Source organism: Hyperoodon ampullatus (genome assembly GCF_949752795.1).
Source record: "Hyperoodon ampullatus genome assembly, chromosome: 12".
Taxonomy (NCBI): domain Eukaryota; kingdom Metazoa; phylum Chordata; class Mammalia; order Artiodactyla; family Ziphiidae; genus Hyperoodon; species Hyperoodon ampullatus.
Genome location: NC_136925.1, coordinates 20,830,249 through 20,852,282, shown reverse-complemented (window position 1 = coordinate 20,852,282; position 22,034 = coordinate 20,830,249). Strand labels below are relative to the sequence as shown.

Here is a 22,034-nt window from a genome sequence, read left to right as displayed (position 1 = left end):
TTATTTTATATAGGCTTCCCAGAACTTCAGTTTTATCCTATTGAATCTGAGAAACATTGTTTTTCCTACAAAGCTACTGCAGTTCACTAAATAATAATCTTTAGACTAGATTACTAGACATACTGGATTACTAGACACACCTCTCCACAACGGAAACCATCTAAGAACATGTCCCTTTACTGTTTTTTAACTGCAACAAATACTAAAATAGTTAGATGTCTGATGTAAACGTGAGTAAAGCCAGATACAGAAGTATGTTTAGACTTCTTCCAAGAAATTTTTTTCCCTCCTAGTCAGTTTTGACCCCTCTCACTGTTATCTCTCCTCTATTAGACTTGGAACCTCATCGTAGCCTGGAATGTGCTTTTGAATACTTTGGTTTTCCATCCAAATGCTCACAGCTCACTAGTCCCCTGCACATAACCGGGGATCAATAAATGGTTTTTGAGTGAATTTATTTAGTCTTTAGAACAATGTCTTTTGTAGTGCCATTTCAGATGAAGACTTCTAATCAAGAGTTGCTTAGTTCTCCTGAGTAATAAGACTGGAAGGTGTTTTCTTTCTTTCTGGCAGAATAAAATCTGCATGTCCCGGTGAGAGCTTCGGAAACGTATAATTGATGCATTTTTGAAACGCTACCCTGGTTTCCTGTAACTCCTCCTCCAGGAAATCTTTCCAATTTGTCATGATGCCCAGTTGCTTCGCCATGAACAGCAGCTCTCCCTGAGTGTTAAGCGGTTTGGCCATCACATTTCCAAGCATGGCCTGATGTGTTTTCTCTGCTTCTTTTTTTTTTTTTTTTTTTTTTTTTTTCTCTGCTTCTTGAAGCACTTCCTGAACCTCTTCTTGCTTCTGTCTCTGAGCCATGCGATAGGAGATGTTCATTTCATGTTCTTTTTCCTTTATTAGCTGGCTCACACTCTTCTTTTGATCCTTCATAACTGTGACACCAGCTCTCAAAAGTTCCTCCATGGCCTTTCTACAGAAAGGAATAAGGGTTGAATATTGTTAGATGGATTAGCCACCAAAAAAAAAAAAAAAAAAAAGATTTTGTCTTTCACCGCAGATGTAGGAGAAATGGTTTCATGGTTTAGATGAGTCACCAGTCTGAGACAGGCTGGTAGAGATGAGCTTTGATTAGATGTTAATAATAAAAAAATATTTTTCAGAGCAGGGAAGGAGCACACTGATTTCCCCACTGTGGGCTAGGGCGAGGCCACTAGTCTAGTGTCTAACGCTAACTTTAGGGACTCGAGTCCACTGTGGTCAGAAAAATATGAATGCAGACTTCTAAAAAAAAAAAATGAAGAAATAGGCTCAGATTTCCAAACCCCTAGAGAAGGTATTTCTATATATCAACCCAGCTACTCACCTTTAGCCAGAGGGGAGGAAACTGTCTCACAGGGTGAGTTTAGCCCTATTTTTGATTCTATCTGAGCAATACTCTTAAGACAGCAGTCTCAAACTTTTTGGTCTCAGTATCACTTTTCACTCTTAAAATGACCAAGAAACCCAAAGAACTTTTGTTCATATGGGTTATATCTAGTGAGCCTGACAGTTTTAAAAGTTAAAAGTCAGACATTTAACAAACATTTATAAATTCACGTGAAGTATCGATAAATCTATTAAACATTAACATAAAACACTTACCTCGTAGGAAAAATACTTTTTCTAAATCAAAAAACTTTTGGTGAGAAAAGTGGCATCATTTTACATTTGTGGCAAAACTCTTTACTGTCTGTCTTAATAGAAAAAAAAGCCTGGAGGGGTGGGATGGGGAGGGTGGGAGGGAGGGAGATGCATGAGGGAAGGGATGTGGGAACAGATGTATATGTATGACTGATTCACTTTGTTATAAAGCAGAAACTAATAAAAAATAATAATAATAATTTTAAAAAAAGAAAAAAAAGCTAGATTTTCATTTCGTTTCAATCTGTTGAGATATCACACATCATAAAACGCTGGAAAACACCACTACATACTCATGAGATAGAGTGAAAAGGCAAATCACATCTTAGTATTATTAAGAAAATAGCTTTGACCTTGGGGACCTGCTGAAAGGGTCTGGGACCATACTTTGAGAACCACTGCTGAATGAATTCACAGGCCTCTGGTTATAATGTATATAATTATACAGAATTTATAGCAGCCAACTATAAACTCAATAGTAACTCAATGATTAATATATTAACTCAGTGATTACTCAAACAAGTCTATGAGGCAGTTCAGTCTATGAGGCCTATTTTATAGATGAGGAACTGTGGCTCAGAGAGGTCAAGCAACTTGCCCAATTTCACTTAATTAGAAAAAGTGGCAAAACAAGTGCTACAACCCAGGCAGCCTGGGTTCAGGGCAAATCTCTTAGCCACTGAGATACACTTCTGGTGGATATCTCCTGATACCTAGCTGGAATAGAACCTCTAAAGATTTGAGGATTAAAAAACCTACAAATGTTGAATTCGAGTATTTATGGTTGTTAATAAAAACCCTCCCCTCTCTGCCTCCTAGTCTAGTACAGTCCTTCCAAGACTTACCCCAGCTTCTACCCTCCAAGATGCAGTTCTCTCATTGTCTATGATGCTTTCAACTTGACTTTCAAACCTGACAGACTTTCCCAGTCTGGAGGTAAACATCACTTGTCCTGAGCCTCTCCAGCTGCTATGCTATTTTTCTCATTCCCTGTCCCACCAACTAGGCTATATCCGTTACTAATAACAAGGGTCACCACTTATTGAGTACTTACTGTGTCCCAGGGACTGTGCTAAGCAATTTACATGCACTATATCTCATTTAATTTTCACCCACTGAAGCCGGTTCTATTTGTATTTATTACCTCTTATTATTCCCGTGTAACAGGTGAAGAAAGTGAGGCTTGGGGAGACAGTTATTGTTCAATGTCACACAATGGAGCAAATCAGAGAGTTCCTGCCCTTTGGCAGAAAACATTGCCTGCTTCAGTAGCATAAGAGATCACTATACATTTCTTATCAGGAGGGCAACACACTGAAAATAACCTTTTAGAATTGCTATTCTGATAATATCAAGTAAACTGAATCTGAGTTGGGTGAAGGAGAGAGACCACTTCGTACTAGTCTGTAACAATCTGAGTGTACAATGATCTAAACTAATGATGAAAGAGAAAGGGATAGGAAGAGGGAGAGAAAGGGGGAAATCCAAGAAATATTACAAAGTCACAAGGGCCAGAATTCGTTATTGCTAGGATTTAGGGGCTACAGAAAGAAGAGGAATCAAAACCAACTTCCTGGGCTTCCCTGGTGGCGCAGTGGTTGGGAGTCCGCCTGTCAATGCAGGGGACGCAGGTTCGGGCCCTGGTCCAGGAAGATCCCACATGCCGCGGAACAACTGGGCCCATGTGCCACAGCTACTGAGCCTGCACTCTAGAGCCCGCGAGCCACAACTACTGAGCCCGTGTGCCACAGCTATTGAAGCCCACACGCCTGGAGCCCGTGCTCCGCAACAAGAGAGGCTACTGCAGTGAGAGGCCTGCGCACCACAACAGAGAGTGGCCCCCGCTCGCCGCAGCTAGAGAAAGCCTGCGCGCAGCAACAAACACCCAACGCAGCCAAAATAAATTAAAAAAAAAAAAACCAACTTCTGGATTCTCAGCCCAGGTCACAGGACAATACAGGCAAAGATCTTGTTCAGAAGGTGTGTCTACACACAACCTTAGGATTCAGGCTGACGATTTATAAAATCTTTAGGATGTTGGTGAGATTGTGGAGATGATGATCAGAGCCCATGGGGCTTAGGGAAGGAACTGGAAGGCATTTCCTTGAGCCAGCCCCAAATCCCCAAGGAGGAAGCTACACCCCTTCTCCAGAACCACGGCTCCATCACAAGCAGGTGTGAGCTTCCTACTAGGTCAGCCTGGCTTTCTCTGGACCCACACAGAGGAGGTGTCCATCTAAGGGGCTGACTAAAAAGCTCCACCAGAGCTGGTCTCAGGTACATCTGCTCAAAGTGTACCTTAGATGACACCAGCTCCCACTCTCCATGACAGTCCCCTTTAAACTCCTTACTACCAAAATCTGTTCTCGCTTAAAAGGATCTGATATTTTTTTTAAATGTCCTTTCCAACTTTCGCCAGTTATTTTCCCAGTGTTGGTACAGTAAAAACCAACACTTCATTTCTGCATAGGCAATTCCTAAGTTATGCAGGGATCTGTTTCCAAAATTCATTTGTGCATCCAATGTTTGGAGAAACACTGAACGTAGCAGATCATTTGCCAGGTGAGCCCACAATGAGCTATTTCACTTGAACTACAGGGCTCTTAGCACTATTTTAATTAGCTATAACCAATGTGCTTATAAGGAAAATATATTCTGATGTTCCACCTGAGACGCTGGGAACCTATTGCACCTGGTCTGCGGGAGGGTTAGTGATACCTAAGCTGGGGCGGTAGACATCAGACGGGGTGGGGAGGAGAGGAGGCATCTCCAGAGTCCAACCTTCAGCAGCACGTTTATATCTCTGGGGTATTAATGCTCCCACTTCCCTTGGCTCCGCCTCATTAAACTCCCCACCTTCCCCTCCATGTGTCTGCTCATGCTGTCCCCACTCTTTTCAGTCCTTCACACATGGGACCTCCTCCCTTCTCTCTAGGGCCCAAACCAAGACTAACTTCCTCCAAGAAACCCACCTCACCACACAGCCCACACACTCTTTGCTTGATCTTTCCAGGACCGAGAACTTCTCCAGCACCCATGTGTTCTTTGCACAGGTCCCTCCAGCCTTGCTCAAAGGGGACAGCTATGCTTTAGCTACTTCACATAATGTTGTGGCAAGAGCCTTATTCCTCAGTGCCCAAGCTCAGAACCACATCCCCAGAAGGCACTTGATGAACCCTGGTGAAGTGAGCAGGGTGGCATAAGGGAAGGTCACAAGCTTTGGTATCATACACACCAGGGTTTGTATCTTCTCCAGGTGACCTTGGGCAGTTGCTTAGTCTCTCTCTGAGACTCAGCATGTTCATCTGAAGATACGAAGGATGACTGAATCCCCCAGGAAGGGATATGAGGATTCAGTGAGAAGCATACAAAGGGCCCTGCGTGTTCTAGTGTGGAATAAAGGGTAGCTGTCACCAGGAATTACAGCCATGACCACACACATTCCTGAGCAGTCACTTCAGTCACGCCTTTGCCTTGGGCGGGAAAATACTCAGAACCTTTCCGAGCAAGATGTTTATTTCTTTTTTTTTTTTTACCTTTAAGAGAAAGAGTACAGTGTCTCCTAGATAATCTGTTTAGAACTCAATCACCTCAACCCACAAAGAAAGTTTTCTGAGCATTTAACAATTTTGTCACAATATGAAAGTATTCTGAATCCTGAAGTCTTGAGTGAAAGTTTATAGCCAAGTAAGAGATCCACAGTGGAATTCTCAACAGTGGCCCTTCTCCATATATTAATTTCTGCAAATGCTCTACAGAACGCTGGAAGCTAGCAATGTCTCGAAATGAGACCTGGTGTGCTGCAAAGTGGGTTCAGCTGACTGGAACAAGCTTGAACCTTTGGTAACTATTTAAAGAACGCCCATGCGCAAGGTTCTCCGCCAGGTACTTGGAACGCATCAATAACAAAATGGACACTCTAGATGGATATACTTAAATAACAGGCATGGCAGTTCCCTAATCGTAGTCAACTGGCTTAACGAAAGGTGGCTGTGAACCTCACAGAGGAAAGGGCCAAAGAGGGACGAAAAACAGCGAAAAGAGGGAAGGAGGAAGCAGGAGGCTGCGGGTGTGTGTGAGGAGAGGACCCAGAGGCGTCTCCAGGATGGACACAGCTCCTGCAGGTGGAGGGTGGGAAGCAGAGGAAGAGGAGAGCCACCTCCCACTGCTGTGGACCACAACTCACTCAGGAGTTACCGCCTTCTCCAACTTTCTCCTGAAAGCCTCTTTCCTCTTCTTCCTCTGCCTCCCAGTGACTCACAGCCTGTGCAAGAAGGGGGGGACCACCGAAGCAGCCGCGGCTGCAGCCTTCATTCCTATTTATCTGCACTCCCTACAGAATTTTACCTTTGGCCCTATTCTAAACAGTTCTAACAAGGACGACGTTACCCATTAATTATATACAAATAGATTTGTTCACTCAAGCAGCAAAGCAAGAGACAAGTCCTAGTCCAGGAGGTGGAATACAAAGGTTTTCAGTTTGGGTCCTGCTGCTTCAGCTACATGAGCTTGGTCAGGTCGCTGAACACCTGGAAACCGAGGTTCTCTCTTGACCACTAGGGCTCCTGACTGCTGTCCTGTTAACTGGCCAATTCCATCAAATGTTCATTACATATTATAAAATGGTTCCTTTGGTATTTTTCACACATATAAATATGATCCAATTTATGTAAAAATTATTTCAGATTATGCACATATATAAGGCTGTAAATACATCAAAAGGGCACAGAAGGATACAGACCCCGTTCTTTAAAATGATTGTCTCTGGGAGACAGGGACGGGGTAGGAAGCAGCGAGTTGGGACTTTGCAATTTTGGCTCTCTATATTTCCATAAGGTCAACTTCGTTTACAGCATTATGACTTGTGTAATAAGAAAAAGACCAAAAGTAACCCATCCACAGTAGTGTACGGTATGCGCTAGAGAACGTGAAGACTGACTTATATGTGTCTGTGGAAAAGTATTTCTTGATTCCTCTCCTCCCCTAAAACTGGAGATATAGAATGAAAAACACAATTTTTAGAACAGTAGTTATCTCACGAGAGGGGGGAAAGGAAGGAAATGTGGTTGAGGAAGAACATGGGGCTTTTTAATCCCTTCAGATGGCTGGTAGGCCCTTGAGTATTCGTGTTATTTTTCTTTAAACCACACACACGCACACATACACACACACACACATATTCTACAATACACTATATATTGTTCTCTATGTTTGATATATTCCATAATAAAAATGTAAAAACAGGGCTTCCTTGGTGGTGCAGTGGTTAAGAATCCGCCTGCCAATGCAGGGGACACGGGTTCGATCCCTGGCCTGGGAACAGCCCACATGCCGCGGAGCAACTAAGCCCGTGAGCCACAACTACTGAGCCTGCACTCTAGAGTCCACGAACCACAACTACTGGAGCCCATGCACCTAGAGCCTGTGCTCCACAACAAGAGAAGCCACTGCAATGAGAAGCCCACATGCCACATTAAAGAGTAGCTCCTGCTCACCGCAACCAGAGAAAGCCCGTGCACAGCAACAGAGACCTAATGCAGCCAAAAATAAAAATAAAAAATAAGTAAATTTTTTAAAAATGTAAAAACACAAAAGCTGGGAAATATCCACCTATGTGCTTCAACCTTATCCCTTTCTCCAAGTTGATTCTGACAGAGTAAGACACTGATTTGCAGGGGTGTCCCCTGGAGTACCTTCTCTGGGCCTGGATCTCCTCCTGGACTATGTGCCTCTCCTGGGCCTGGGCTTCCTCCACAGCCTGGACTTTCTCCCGGTGGCACTCCATCATGATCCTCTGGATCCTGTGGACCACGCGTTGCTCGGCAGCCAGGTGTTCTCACTGCAGTTCTTCCTCCATGTTTTGATGCAACTTGATCTTGGTCTTATATACCATTTCCTTAAGCAACAGAAAAACTAGGTTTAAGTGTTACAGCTTTGATGTTTAAAAACGTTATTCAGGGCTTCCCTGGTGGCGCAGTGGTTGAGAGTCCGCCTGCCGATGCAGGGGACACGGGTTCGTGCCCCGGTCCGGGAAGATCCCACGTGCCGCGGAGCGGCTGGGCCCATAAGCCATGGCCGCTGGGCCTGCGCGTCTGGAGCCTGTGCTCCGCAACGGGAGAGGCCACAACAGTGAGAGGCCTGCGTACCGCAAAAAAAAAAAAATATATATATATATATATATATATATATATTTTTTTTAATAGTAAAGGAATACAGAAAAAAAATGGAAAAAGAAAAGAACTGGAATGGTATATCCATACCATGGAATATTACATGGCTATTAAAAGGAAAAAATAAAGAAAAGTGTATACTATATGGAAAAGTTTCATTAATAATGATGTTAAGTAAAATCAGAAATGCACAAACTATTTAGCATAAAATACATATATAGATAATATTGGAAAGGAATTGCAAAAAGAAAAGTAGTTGGGTCACAGCTATTTTTTCTTGATTGTCCAAATATTCTACAGTGTCCTATTACCTTTATCCATGATTAGAAATACAGAATATGATACTGCTTTAGGAAGTCAGTCCTGGAAAATGGCAGAAATAATGACTATGAGAGTCTCCCGGGCAGGAGGACACCTGAGGCCCAGGCAGCAAGCACCGCACACGACCGCAGTCACAGGAAGCTGCCTGCCAGTCCCCACTGTCGTTCTGGAGCATTCCAGGTCATTCGAGTTGAGGGGCTCTTCCTCGTTCACAAAGGGGACGGGAGCAAGGGCTCCACTGCGCCAAGGTAGAAGGACCTGTGGAGCCTTCAGCCGAGTAAAAAGAGGAGGCACTTGCCAAACCAGGACCTGAGGGAAACAGGCTCCCAAGGAAAACCCTGTATCCGTAGAAATGTCCACTGACAGCACAGTGTGACAGGCACAGTGCTAGGGCCGATGCTACAGACAGAAGGAGGGTGGAATCCTCCTCGGGACTCGCTGCCTAGCAGAGGAGACCCAGACCCCATCCTGCAACCAGTGGTTTAACAGAAACACATGCCAGAAAGGAGGGGCAATTTATTCCATCCAGGAGTTTCAAAACTTTCATTTAAAGGTCAGTTTGTATCTGTTTCAGGGATAAGAGAGAACATAAAGAAACAAAGGTGCTCAATATTCTGTGATAACCTAAATGGGAAAAGGATTTGATAAAGTCTAGAAACATGTATATGTATAACTGAATCACTTTGTATAGAAACATGTATATGTATAACTGAATCACTTTGTATAGAAACATGTATATGTATAACTGAATCACTTTGTATAGAAACATGTATACGTATAACTGAATCACTTTGTATAGAAACATGTATACGTATAACTGAATCACTCTGTTGTACACCTGAAACTAACACAACATTGTAAATCAACTCTGCTCCAATATTAAACATTTTTTTTAAAAAAAGAATAAAAACAAAAGAAACTAAGTTATTTCACAGAGTGAGTCAGTGGAAGAACTAGGAACAAAAGCAGATTCTCGCCCACCAGCTTCTCGCTTCATTGTTGGCTGCGATGCTGGGGTCTTTCCAGAGATTCAACAGTTTATTTTCCTTCCAGAAACGCCGTCCAGGCTTATAAGACAGTGAGGTTCCTCCCTCCCTCCTCCTCCCTGTCTCCTAGAGACAATCACTGAGCAGGGAATGGAAGGTTCTGCTACAGGTAATAAGCCTGAGTCTCTATCTTGTAGTCAGAGGCCATTGTTTAACGTCTTAGGGGATATTTTAACTTCTTAGGGATTATTTCTGGGTTTTCAAGTACATTTTCAGTAACTGAGATTGCTGAATGGTTGAGCCTTAGATAGATGAAGTATTATCATAATACATTTCTATTTGAATCATAGAATTTAAAAATGACACACCAGCCCTTTATTTTGACCGGGTTCTGAACAAGGATTCAGAGAATTAAACCCTGTCCCTCTTTTATGTAATGGTTTAGTAAAACCAAAATCATTTTACTGCCTCATACAGCATGTCCAATACCTATTTAAAGCTATGAAAAAATAATTCAATGACCTACTGTTTGGCGGTGTTCTTACTCAATGGAAAAGCCTTCCAGTTAAATTACTTTTACTGAAATGCATTTTGAGTGAATCAGCCTCTATCTGGAGATAAGAGACAGCCTCATGAAATCCATCCTCTTTACTGTGCAGATGTTTGACAGACCTTCCTTTATTACACAATGCCTCCCTCATGAGAAGTTTCTCTCAGGTATCACATGGAGGAAGATCTGGGCCATCTGAGTACCGGATTTGTTTTTACCTCATGGACATGGTGATTCATAGCACTTTCCTCTGTGCATTGACTGTCAGAAAGCTCAAGGGCCAGCTATGATAACTGCACAGGACCTCGTGGCATACAGACATTTCTAACTTTCGGATTCACACCTGACTTCATTCTATTTCCTACTCTCATTTTCCCTTAGCTTCCACTTTATTATTTACTTTTAATATTATTGTATTTGAATAAGACAATATGAGCACCTTTTCAAAATCCTATCTGTCCATTGGAAAAGGCATGGAAATTTTATTTAACAGCAAGCATCTGACACCCAAATTCTTAACATCACAGAAGAGCAATACCTGGTGATTTCTACGTCTCAGAACGTAATGCTGTTTGGTTCTAGAAGAACTTGGTTTTCTGCTCTCTATAAGGGTAATCTCAAACTTTAATATGAGAGAATATGTGTGACTTTATATGTGTTTATATCAAACTTTAATATATGTGAGAATCACAGGGGCTGCTGGTTAAATACGCTGCCAATGACTCTGTAGGTCAGGTGGAGCCCAGGAATCTGCAGGTAAGTAGGCTCTAAGGAGGTGGTTCAGAGACACCCCCGGGGAACAATAGCGATGTCTGTCTGGGGACCCTACAGCTGAAACAACCCTCCACATCCCTCTTAGACAAATCACTCATTCATAATAATAATAAAAAAAAAAGTCCCTGAGACTTTTTTAGAATAATTTGGAAAGGTCAACCTCCCTCTTTAAACTTTCTTAGGACTTCTTCTATTTTAACACTAAGTGCATCAACTCAACCCAAAGACTATATGGGGTACCACCAAATTACCTAGAGCAAGACTAGGAGGCAAGCTCCTTGAAACAGGCATTACATCTAAGCTATCCTTGCATCATCACAACCTGTTAGGGGCCCGGGGAGTGGGGATTTATCAATTCATAGAGGAGTATTTCACTCTTCAAGAACCAGTGTGGCCGTTCCGGTCCCAGCTAGCTGAGCAGCAGGCCTATCTGGACGTGCTATAAACGCTCCTCCCGTTTCGAAGTGAAACAGGGATGGCCATTGGAGTCAAACAGGGAGGGTCAACCATCCCTTAGGAGCCCTGGGGTGGAGCTCCCTTTCCTGCCAGGAAGTTTTCTGAGGACAGTCTATTTAATCTCACCTGGTACAGAGCTGATACACGGCAGGTGCTCACGGCCGAAACGAGAGACAAAAGGGCCCATGGTCCCTGAACTGTTTATTCTTTATGTTCTTATTGAATTAGGCCAAACCTCGGCCCACACTTCTGCCACTTTCCCTCCAGCCTCTGCCCAGGAATCATCACACCTGCATCGTGCCCTGTCCTGTCCCTCCCGTGACCCACGTGTGAAAATAGTTCTGTTTTTTCCTTTGAGCAGAGTTTGGGACTGAACTGTGTAAGGAAGCCCTGGGTCTCTGCCTGCACAGTTTACTAACTACCCAGGGTCGTGTACTGGAACAAGTTACAGGCTGGAAAGAGTCCCCCTCATTGTGTGACCTCTCGCCCTGCAGGAAATACCTGAGAAGCAGAGGGCCCTCTTGGTATCACGGTAAATGCAAACTTAGGAAAAAGGATGCAATCAGAGAGCTCAGGAGAAGGGAGAGAAGCGCCTGCTTCCTCTGTTCAGCCCGTTTTCACACTTACAAAGTCAAGGCACCGTGCTGGCACTGGGACAAGGGTGGTGGCGAGGCAGACACACCCTTATGAAGGCTGCAGGCAGATGGCGATCAGATATTCAACAAGTAATCAATCCTCCAATCTATTTACTTACACCAGTGCTAGGTGGTGATGCCGTTAAAGAGGGCGGGGTGACAAGGACAGTGTATGGGTAGCAGGACAGAGCTGGTCAGGTAAGGTCTCCCTTGACCAGTGATGTCTGATGTCTGATGCAGGAAGAACATTCTGGCAAAGTCCCCAAGGTGGGAAAGAGTATGGTGCGTACAGGTTTGAGGGTCCAGAAGAAGGGCACCGAGAGGAGGAAAGGGAGCCAGTGGCAAGGGAGGTAGGGTCTGGCAGGCAGGGGTGCCTCCTTCCTACCTCAACCCCATAAAGGTTTGGGTTCATTATATCAAAGGCCATTCATTAAGCTTCATTATGTCAAAGGGATTCTCTTGCACCCATGCATCACTGTTGCCATGGAGTCCAGCATATCTTCTGTGAAAATCCTGGGCCTCCCAACCAACCTTCATGGAACACGCCAGAGCTTTTTACTAAAGTACCGCTAAAAAGACAACAAACAAGCCACTATAAAAACCTGTAAACCTTTTTGATGTTCCTCTTTCAGAATCTGGATTTTCATTTTGTGCATGTCTTTTGCTTCTTCAAGGGCTTTCTTCACTGCTTCTCTTTGGCGTTCATCAGCCTTTGAAAGAGTTCATTTATTTATTAATATATATCAGGTTTTCATGTTTAATGAAAACTAGCAACCACCCTGGGGCCCCTGACTACTGGCTCTGTTCCCATCTCAAACCTCCCATAGCAAACTAGGCCTCAGCCAGAGATGCCCTAACATGCCCTAACAGAGATGCCCTAACACAGAGAGGCCCAAACTATGGCTAAAATCACTGTTTCAGGAATTGCTAAGGAGAGCTTTACTGCAGCCTGCTGGGTTGTCTTTTTTCTTTGGCACTTTATTTCTTGCTTGATTGACTATCAAAGTCATGTATGCTCATCGCAGAAAATCTGGAAAATACAGAGAAGTGGAAAAATGCACAAAGCCTGAAATTACTGAGAAGGGAGGCTGAGTACCATCCCAGATCCCCTGCATCAGGGTCTTCAGGAAGAGGTTTCATTATTTTATTTCAAGAGAATGCCCAGAACATTAGTTATATTTAAATTGTATATTGTTATATTTAAATTGTACATTATTCACAAAAGCATTCTCTTGTGTTAGGGTAGTTAATTAATGGCTCACAATCAATTTAAATTTTATTATTATTGATAAGGATACATGTCTAGTCAGATTTTTATTTCTATTACCCTTTGCACTGGAGCATTTTATACTTTCGAAGTACTTTAATACCAAGCTTTTGCTGGGGCTAATGCTGGGCAATCCCAACACTCTTTGCCATGATGTTTACTTTATAGAGAAACCGAGAAACAATGTCCTAGCACTGTGGGCTGTCCTGCTCTCAAGGAGCACTAATTTTCTTTAGGAAGCCACGTATGGCATTTTCTCTCTAACTGGAAGAAGTGGGAGCTGGAGGACTGAGATTCTGCTTCGCTGAAGTGTCTGGGACCTGACCGTGGGCCCCAAGACCCTCAAAGTGCCTCCACGGCCCTCGGCAGTCGCACGGACAAGGTGTCCAGGACTTTGGAGCGAAGGGGCGCTGGGAGGGGGTGTGAAAAGGAGAGTCAGCTGTGACGCAGCATTTGGAAAAAACAGGCACTTGGGGGCATTACCCACTGCACAAACGAATGGTCTACTGTATATCAAATGTTAAGCAAGAATAAACAAGTACAACAAGAATGATTTTTTTTTTTTTTTTTTTTTTTTGCGGTACGCGGGCCTCTCACTGTTGTGGCCTCTCCCGTTGCGGAGCACAGGCTCCGGACGCGCAGGCTCAGTGGCCATGGCTCACGGGCCCAGCCGCTCCGCGGCATGCGGGATCTTCCCAGACTGGGGCACGAACCCGTGTCCCCTGCATCGGCAGGCGGACTCTCAACCACTGCGCCATCAGGGAAGCCCAAGAATGTCTTTTTAAAAAGGTTTTAATCCCCTGAGAATAAAGGGAGCAGGCAGGAGTCCTCCACACAGAGGGGCAATTTAGACAGAAGGAAGCTCCTGATGATTTCTACTTCTTACTTAGCACCTACTGTGTGCCGGGCACGTTATTTCATTGAACTCTCTCAATAATCCTACAGAGTGAGTATTACTGTTCCTCTCTTACATTGGAAGACGCCAAGACTACGGCGTTGAAGAACTTGCTACCCTGGTCCCACAGACGCCAGCATTCAAGTCAGTTCTGTCTGACTCCACTCTTTCATACAAATCCAAAACGTGAAAGAACCACAAAGATGCATTCAGGTTGATTTCCAACCTCTTTTACCTCAGCCCATACGTCAGCCTCTGCTCTGGCAATACGTCCTTTGAGTACAGCTTCTTGAAACTGCTCTTCTTTATTCAGAATATGCGTTCCAATATCTGTGTGTTTTAAGAGAAAAAAAAAATCACAAATATCCACAGACTGTTTCTTGGCTTTCCTTTTCACTGTTATCGAGTTATTTATTAGAGTTATCTAAGAAATATATCCTTGCAGGAAATGTCAGTCTTTAAAGATACCCATGAAAGGGGTAACTTCTTCCCTAACTGATTAAGAAGGAACTCACAGCACCGTGCATCAGACCCGGTCCACAGGGAGGCAACCGGGGAAGGAAAATAGCAGGAGGAACACATTCTGCAGCCCAGAGTTGAACGGTGAGTGAATATTCAAGAGACATTAGCACACTGTCCAGCTCCTCTCTGGGTGCTGGTGTTAGTTACCTCCACTGGGAAAGTGGTAGCAGAATGCTTTCTTTAATACGCCATAGGCCCTCCTAACATGTAGGTCCTCATGGGTTTAGCTGCTTTAGCTGTGGGCAGGAGTTTAGCACTTCTCTGTCAATGACCTTATTTCCAAATAACAATATTCCCGTAATACTTCCCTCTCCACCCAGACAAGAAAATAAAAACTTAAGGAGGGTTCGAGGACCACACAATATCAGAGAGCTGGGGACAGAGGTCTGAGTGCATGGAGCTGGGCCCAGGCATTTCTCCATCTTCTCCTGCTGGAGTGGGTTGTCAGAGGTGGCTCACAGCCTGCAGGAGGATGCTGAAACCACACACACACACACACACACACAGTGATCTTTCTCTCCAATTTAAACTATTACAGTACTTATTTATTCCATTTATTGCTCACATCTTAGATGTGTCAAATTATTAACCATTCTGGCGATTAGGTCTTGATCGGCTCCCTAAAATTACAAGGCGCATCTCAAACTGCAGTGTATCTCTCGTGGTGCCTTGCTGGCCGTAAATACAGATAAGACATTGGGGACATATGTTTTGTCTGACCAACACCTCTTTTCTCCCTCTGGTAACAGGACCCATTTTGCTGAAGAACTTACCCCTCTCACCTGTTCTGGGACTGCCAATCACAGCAGCCAACCTGCTTGGCCCATCACATGTTCCCCATTAACTGGCCCCATTAATGGGCCTGGGATTGGGCACATGCTCAAGTCTGGCCAATCACACCCTTCTCCAGGATTTTATATAAAGCTGTAAGGAGAACAGAGCTCTTTTTCCTCTAAGGTTTTTAAACCGGAGGTGTTTGGTGATTAGGAGGCATTAAGAGGTAACATGAGGGGGACTTCCCTGGTGGCACAGTGGTTTAGACTCTGTGCTCCCAATGCAGGGGGCCTGGGTTCGATCCCTGGTCAGGGAACTAGATCCCACATGCATGCAGCAACTAAGAGTTCGCATGCCGCAACTAAGGAGCCCGACTGCCACAACTAAGACCTGGCGCAACCAAATAAATAAATAAATATTTTTTAAAAAAAGAAGCCAATTTCAACAAGTAAATTTTTTTAAAAAAGAGGTAACATGAGGGAGTTTCTTTGTGGTGAAGAAACATTTCTATGTTCTAATTGTGGCGATAGCTACATGATAACCATCATGTGATAAAATCAATAAAACTACACACCAAAGAAAAAAAGTGCATGTAAGGTCTGCACCTGAATTAACAGTATTGATCCAACACCAATTTCCTGGTTTTGACAGTGTAGCAGCATTATGTAAGGCATTAATGAGAGACGCTGGATGGGAACTCTCTGTTCTATTTTTTAAACTTATCAGTCTTCAACTATTTCCAAATAAAAAACTATTAAAATATGTAAAAAATATTTTAAAACTTAAAAGAACACCCCACAAGCTGAGGGCCAATTCTGAAGGTTCTAATTTACTGGGTCCATGTTGGATTAGTATTGTAATAGGGAAGAACAAATCTAACTCCATATTAGATCTGTTTCTTTTACTTTAACCTTTGTATTCTATTGCTTTTGCTTAGAGTTAAGAATGTTGCCTATAGCCTGAAATCTACAGGATAGCCCATTCTCAAGGTTCTGACCTTTAAAGGTGTTAACACTTCCCCATTCATATAGAGATAAAAAGTTGCAGAACAGAGAATAAAATCTGTCTTGTTGGAAGTTACAGTAACATCATGACCTGACCTACCCAGACAGCTGCAAGAACAAAGGATTCCTGCACCAAGAAGTCTGCAACAACCAGCCCCCACCCCCCGCCCCTTTTAATATAAGAGAAACCTGATTTCTGAATGGGGTACCATGGTTCTCTAGGACATTAGTCTGCAATCTTCTGGGTCTGCTGGCTTTCCAAATAAAGTTGTTATTCCTTGCCCTGACAACCCGTCTCCTGATTTACTGGCCTGTTGTATGGTGAGCAGAACAGGTTTGGACTCGGTAACAGTATTTTTTTTTTAATGGGTAAATTTACTTTATCAGATAATTTTATTTAGCTAAATTCACAGTTAATGCAGAATTTCATTTTCTTAATTTACATCTTTATTATACATTCTTTCAATTATTTTAAAACCCACTAATTCATTTAATATTGCAAATTGCATGGCAATAAACAATGGGTTCTAACTTTCTTAAAGGTGTCTATAGCAATTTAAAATACCATGAGTCTTCTTTTCAGTTTGTAGCACCTGACTTAAGACCTTTACAAAAACAGATTTTAAATTCATTTAATGTACTCATTAAGATTCACTGTCACTGTTTCTCTTGTAAGGAAAACAAATTTCAATTGCTATTTCCCAGACTATATTGAGCAATGGTGTATATTATTTTCAAATGGTTAGCAGAACTTTACTCACATAAATGTATAGCCAGAAAAAGAACTCCGCCTCTCTGAATGCCTATCCACTCAAAACAATGATGAAAATAATGTATAAAATGGATTTGAGGGGCTGACCTCCTACTTAACATTATCAAACACTTTCCAAGTATTCCTAGAAAATATTTTAAAATATATGCAAATATTCTACCATATGACAAACCATCATTTCTTTAACCATTTCCCAATTGTTCATCTTTATCATTTGTAATTTTTTTACATCATGAGTAGCACTTTGAAGAACACCCTCAACCATAGTTTTAAGCCAGACATTATATCTTTAGGATAATGTCAAGAAGTGGGTCAAACAGTGCAGATAGTTTTAAGGCTGTTAATATATTTCACCAAATAATCTCCAGAACAGCTTGAACAACTATTACCAACAATATGTTAATAGGCCCACAAAGTGAGCTTGGCTGGTGACAGTGAAGCAAATTCAACTACAGATCCATGAGATGCTCAAGCATCTCAAAACTATCATACCAAAGGAGCAAGGAGACAGTTATTACTGGTGATGAAGCCAAATTCAAATTCTTCAAAATACCACTCAGCTTAACAACAACAACAACAAAATCATGATTTGATTAAATCATGATTATTTAAAAATAATCAACAGAAAAGCTTTCCACAGAAAGTCTAGTTTTTCCAAAAATAAAAAGTTAAAAAGTCAGTACCAAATGACCAAAATTTTTTATTTGACTAAATTCTATTTCATGCATAAGCATGACACCCTCTCCTGTTTATTAGACTTCAGCAATTAAAAAAAAAAAACCCTGGGCTTCCCTGGTGGCGCAGTGGTTGAGAGTCTGCCTGCCAATGCAGGGGACACGGGTTCGAGCCCTGGTCTGGGAAGATCCCACATGCCACGGAGCAACTAGGCCCGTGAGCCACAGCTACTGAGCCTGCGCGTCTGGAGCCTGTGCCCCGCAACAAGAGAGGCCACGACAGTGAAAGGCCTGCGCACCGCGATGAAGAGTGGCCCCCGCTTGCCGCAACTAGAGAAAGCCCTCGCACAGAAACGAAGATCCAATACAGCCAAAAATAAAATATATATATATATATATATATATATATATATATATATATATATTAAAAAAAAAAAAAAAAAAAAAACCCAAGCAGCCTTGTACAGAACAGTGAAAATGCCAGGGGTGAGGGTAGGCTACAGTTTTACTATAGGATAAATATATGTATATATATATTTTAAAAGACCTCTCTCCCTTTGGCCATATCAACAATCAGTTCAGATCATTAAATACAGACAAATTTTCAAAATCGCTTCTTCACTTCTCCAAGATCTTCAATGCTATTATCATCCACTTCTGGCCATTCTTCCTGAATGACATCACTTGTGTCACCTGTAAAGTCTCCCTGAATGATGATTTCATCCTCCCCTATTACTGAGGCACCCAGGAGAATTTCTGAGCAAAAACCCTTTGTGCTTCTTCAAGATCGATTTCAAAAGTTGCAAGGTCACACACTCTTGTTACGTATTTCTTCTTTGCTCTGGGAATTTTGGCTATCGTAACCTTTTGTGGTACAGTTTTCTTTTTTTGTTTTGACCCCTTCCACCTTTTGTTTTTTCTTCTCTTCCTCTTCCCCTGCTGTTCCTTGACCCTCACTTCTTCTTTTTTTAAAAATTATTTTATTTCATTTATTTTTGGCTGCATTGGGTCTTCATTGCTGTGCGCAGGCTTTCTCTAGTTGTGGCGAGTGGGGGCTACTCTTCGTTGTGGTGTGCAGGCTTCTCATTGCAGTGGCTTCTCTTGTTGTGGAGCACGGGCTCTAGGCACGCGGGCTTCAGTAGTTGTGGCACGTGGGCTCAGTAGTTGTGGCTCACGGGCTCTAGAGCGCAGGCTCAGTAGTTGTGGCACACGGGCTTAGTTGCTCTGCAGCATGTGGGATCTTCCCAGACCAGGGCTTGAACCCGTGTCCCCTGCACTGGCAGGCAGATTCTTAACCACTGTGCCACCAGGGAAGTCCGTCCCTCACTTCTTGTTCCAGCTTCTTGTTCGGGTGAATTTTCTACAGCAAGTTTTGCAAACTCGTTTGGAAAATTCTTCTCTAACCATTGTTGACATTTAGCAACATCAGACATATATTCACAGTACTCTGTTGGTAATGAATACACTCCACAGTAAAGGACTCAAGTGGGTAATCTGCATCTAATTTGGTATTGCTCCTTGGGTCTCCTTTGCAATCATGCCCACCGGATTCAGAAATGTCAGCAGCCATTTCAAAACCCGGGTGGTCGCACAGTCTCCGCCATCTCCGCGCCCGCCACTACCGCCAGCTGAAGTGACACAGGAGACTCCTCTTCCCCAGCCAGAGCCGCCCAAGAGCTCGGTAACAGTATTAAATCCAATGAGTCTGTGTTTGGATTTAAAAGTTCTGTAGGACACTGCCAGGGTTGAGAACTACCCTATGCAATACTCATTAGCATTTATACAGACATTTCAACATGCTTTAATTTATTCACTTAATGTTTGGATTCAGATATCCTAGGAGGCATAAGGAATCAACCAATAAAAGCGTATTAAGAATAGATATCCACTGTTCTGGGTGTAAAAGGTCAAATCATTATAGAGATAATAATTAATAAGTCATACTAAACAGTTATTAAAAGTTAAAATCAGTTATCAGTTTTGGTATTGATATTTTTAGAGGATGATCCCAATTTGATCTCCCGCTACACTTTAGCTTTTTCAAAACACCCTCCATTCTCTAGCTTCTTACATTTTCAAAGATCAGGAGTGAAATTTAATCACTACTAATTTAACATATTAAGGAAGAGAGGATATGAGAAGTATTTTGAGAGTTCTTAGGAAAACACTTTTAAGGCTTAAAGTCAGACTGAAAAATCTGACGGAGATGAGGAGAGAAGGAAACCTGTAATTACAACTTGATTTGCTTACTAAAAGTGTATATATGGGGGGGAGGGATAAATTGGGAATTTGGGATTAACAGATACACACTACTATATATAAAATAGACAAACAGGGCTTCCCTGGTGGCGCAGTGGTTGAGAGTCCGCCTGCCGATGCAGGGGACGCAGGTTCGTGCCCCGGTCCGGGAAGATCCCACATGCCGCAGAGTGGCTGGGCCCATGAGCCATGGCCACTGAGCCTGGGCGTCCAGAGCCTGTGCTCCACAACGGGAGAGGCCACAGCAGTGAGAGGCCCGTGCACCGCAAAAAAAAAAAAAAAAGATAGACAACAAGGACCTACTGTATAGCACAAGGAATTATACTCAATATCTTGTAATAACCTATGATGGAAAACAATCTGAAAAAGAACATATATTTTATATAAAAGAATATATATTTTATATAATATATTTATATAAAATTCTAAATATTTATATAAATTTTTATATTTATATATATATAATGAATCACTTTGCTATATACCTGAAACATGGTAAATCAACTATATTTCAATAAAAATTTTTTAAAAATACAAAAGGATTTAAAAGAGGAAGAAAAAGAAGTGTATATATAGTACATATTCTCATGTTACCCAGATCTACCTACTTTTATGTCACCAGCTACTAATAAAGAATATAGTTTTACCATATGCTAACGCATATATATGGAATCTAAAAAAAAAAATGGTACTGATGAACCTAGTGGCAGACAGGAATAACGACGCAGACATAGAGAATGGACTTGAGGGCGGGGGCGGGAAGGCGGAAGGGTAAGCTGGGACGAAGTGAGAGAGTGGCATGGACATATATACACTACCAAATGTAAAACAGATAGCTAGTGGGAAGCAGCTGCATAGCACAGGGAGATCAGCTCGGTGCTCTGTGACCACCTAGAGGGGTGGGATAGGGAGGGTGGGAGGGAGACGCAAGAGGGAGGGGATAAGGGGATATATGTATATGTATAGCTGATTCACCTTGTTATAAAGCAGAAACTAACCATTGTGAAGCATTATACTCCAATAAAGATGTTAAAAAAAAAAGAATATAGTTTCTTTCACCCATGTATTAAGGTATTACTTAGAGATATTTCCTCTCCTATGTGTATGGAAGGTGCCCAAGTACGAGGAAGGGCAAAAAGAACTCTCAGTTACTATTATGTGCCAGGCTTTAGAATAGGTACAAATATTTCATTAAAGTCTCAAGACAAATCTGCAAGGTAAGTATTAACATACCTATTTACATATAAGGAGACAGACTGAGAGGCTAAGCATACTGTCAAGGCACACAACTGGGAAGTGGAGAACTGGATTTCAACCCACATTCTTCTCATGCCAAACAGACACCCCTGCAGGACAAGCAACTTTGATCAGGAGGGCTGATCAAAGTCTACACATCAGGAAGAATGTCATATAATGCTATGAAACATTAGAACAAAGGAAAACAGCAAAGTCACTTACCCAGTATATCTTTGTGAGTGTAAAAGCGTGTCTTAAATGGCTTGTACTCATGGATCCGTTTGAAGATTTCCCCAAAGGGGGCTGGTGGAATTATTTTATTACACACAGCACAGCAAACAAAGTTTGTGTAATTCGGATTTCTGATCATAATTAAATTTGTCTTTTACTACGTGCACTTAAAACACTCTTAGGATCAGAAAAAGTAATTTTAAGAAAAGCTAGACGTTTGAGAAAGCTGGAAGAGGTTCAAGGTTTGAAGACAATGCTAGAGGCTTGCAAGGATTAAATGATTTGCCATGATTAGGTAGTGGTTATGTGCCTAATGGTAAAGAACGGTACTGAAAGCCTCTGCCATATAAGGTCTGGGCACTGGATTTGGGAAGATTTAAGCAGTTGCTCCCTCCTAGACTCTAGATTAAATTGTTAACTTACTTAGCAACTGTTGCTAGGTAAGACAAGCTTTGCTCATAAAAGCAACTAGAAATAATGACTAAAGGGAACATGGTACAGCTGTTCATTTCCCAGATACCTTCTGTATTAGTTTCCTTCTGGGGCTGTAACAAATTACCACATATTTAGTAGCTTAAAACAACACAAATTCATTCGCTTGCACTTCCAGAGGTCAGAAGTCCAAAATGAGTCTTATGGGGCTGAAATTAAGATGTTAGCAGCACTTGTCCTTCTGGAGGCTTTAGGGAAGAATCTGTTTCCTTGCCTTTTCCAGCTTCCAGAGGCCACCCACATTCCTTGGCCCATGGACTCACATCAATATAGCCTTTTCTCTTCCTGTTTGCAGGGTGACATTGCTTCTTCCTCTGATCATCTGCC

The 22,034-nt window shown here is 42.4% G+C and overlaps 1 protein-coding gene and 1 pseudogene across 2 annotated transcripts; both read right to left on the bottom strand.

Annotated features, from left to right (window-relative positions):
* Positions 1-522: 522 nt before the first annotated feature.
* Positions 523-21,354, bottom strand: LOC307061304 (uncharacterized protein C6orf163 homolog; the record flags this gene model as incomplete). The annotated part of the gene is given in 6 exon segments (XM_079716365.1): positions 523-979; positions 7,383-7,525; positions 7,529-7,585; positions 12,184-12,291; positions 13,979-14,073; positions 21,207-21,354. Coding segments are annotated over 6 exon segments (1,008 nt in total).
* On the bottom strand, positions 18,042-19,164 carry LOC307061305 (density-regulated protein-like; annotated as a pseudogene). The gene is made up of 2 exons: positions 18,797-19,164; positions 18,042-18,441 (listed from the first exon to the last, which is right to left on the bottom strand). The product of its transcript is annotated as a density-regulated protein-like (transcript).
* Positions 21,355-22,034: the final 680 nt, after the last annotated feature.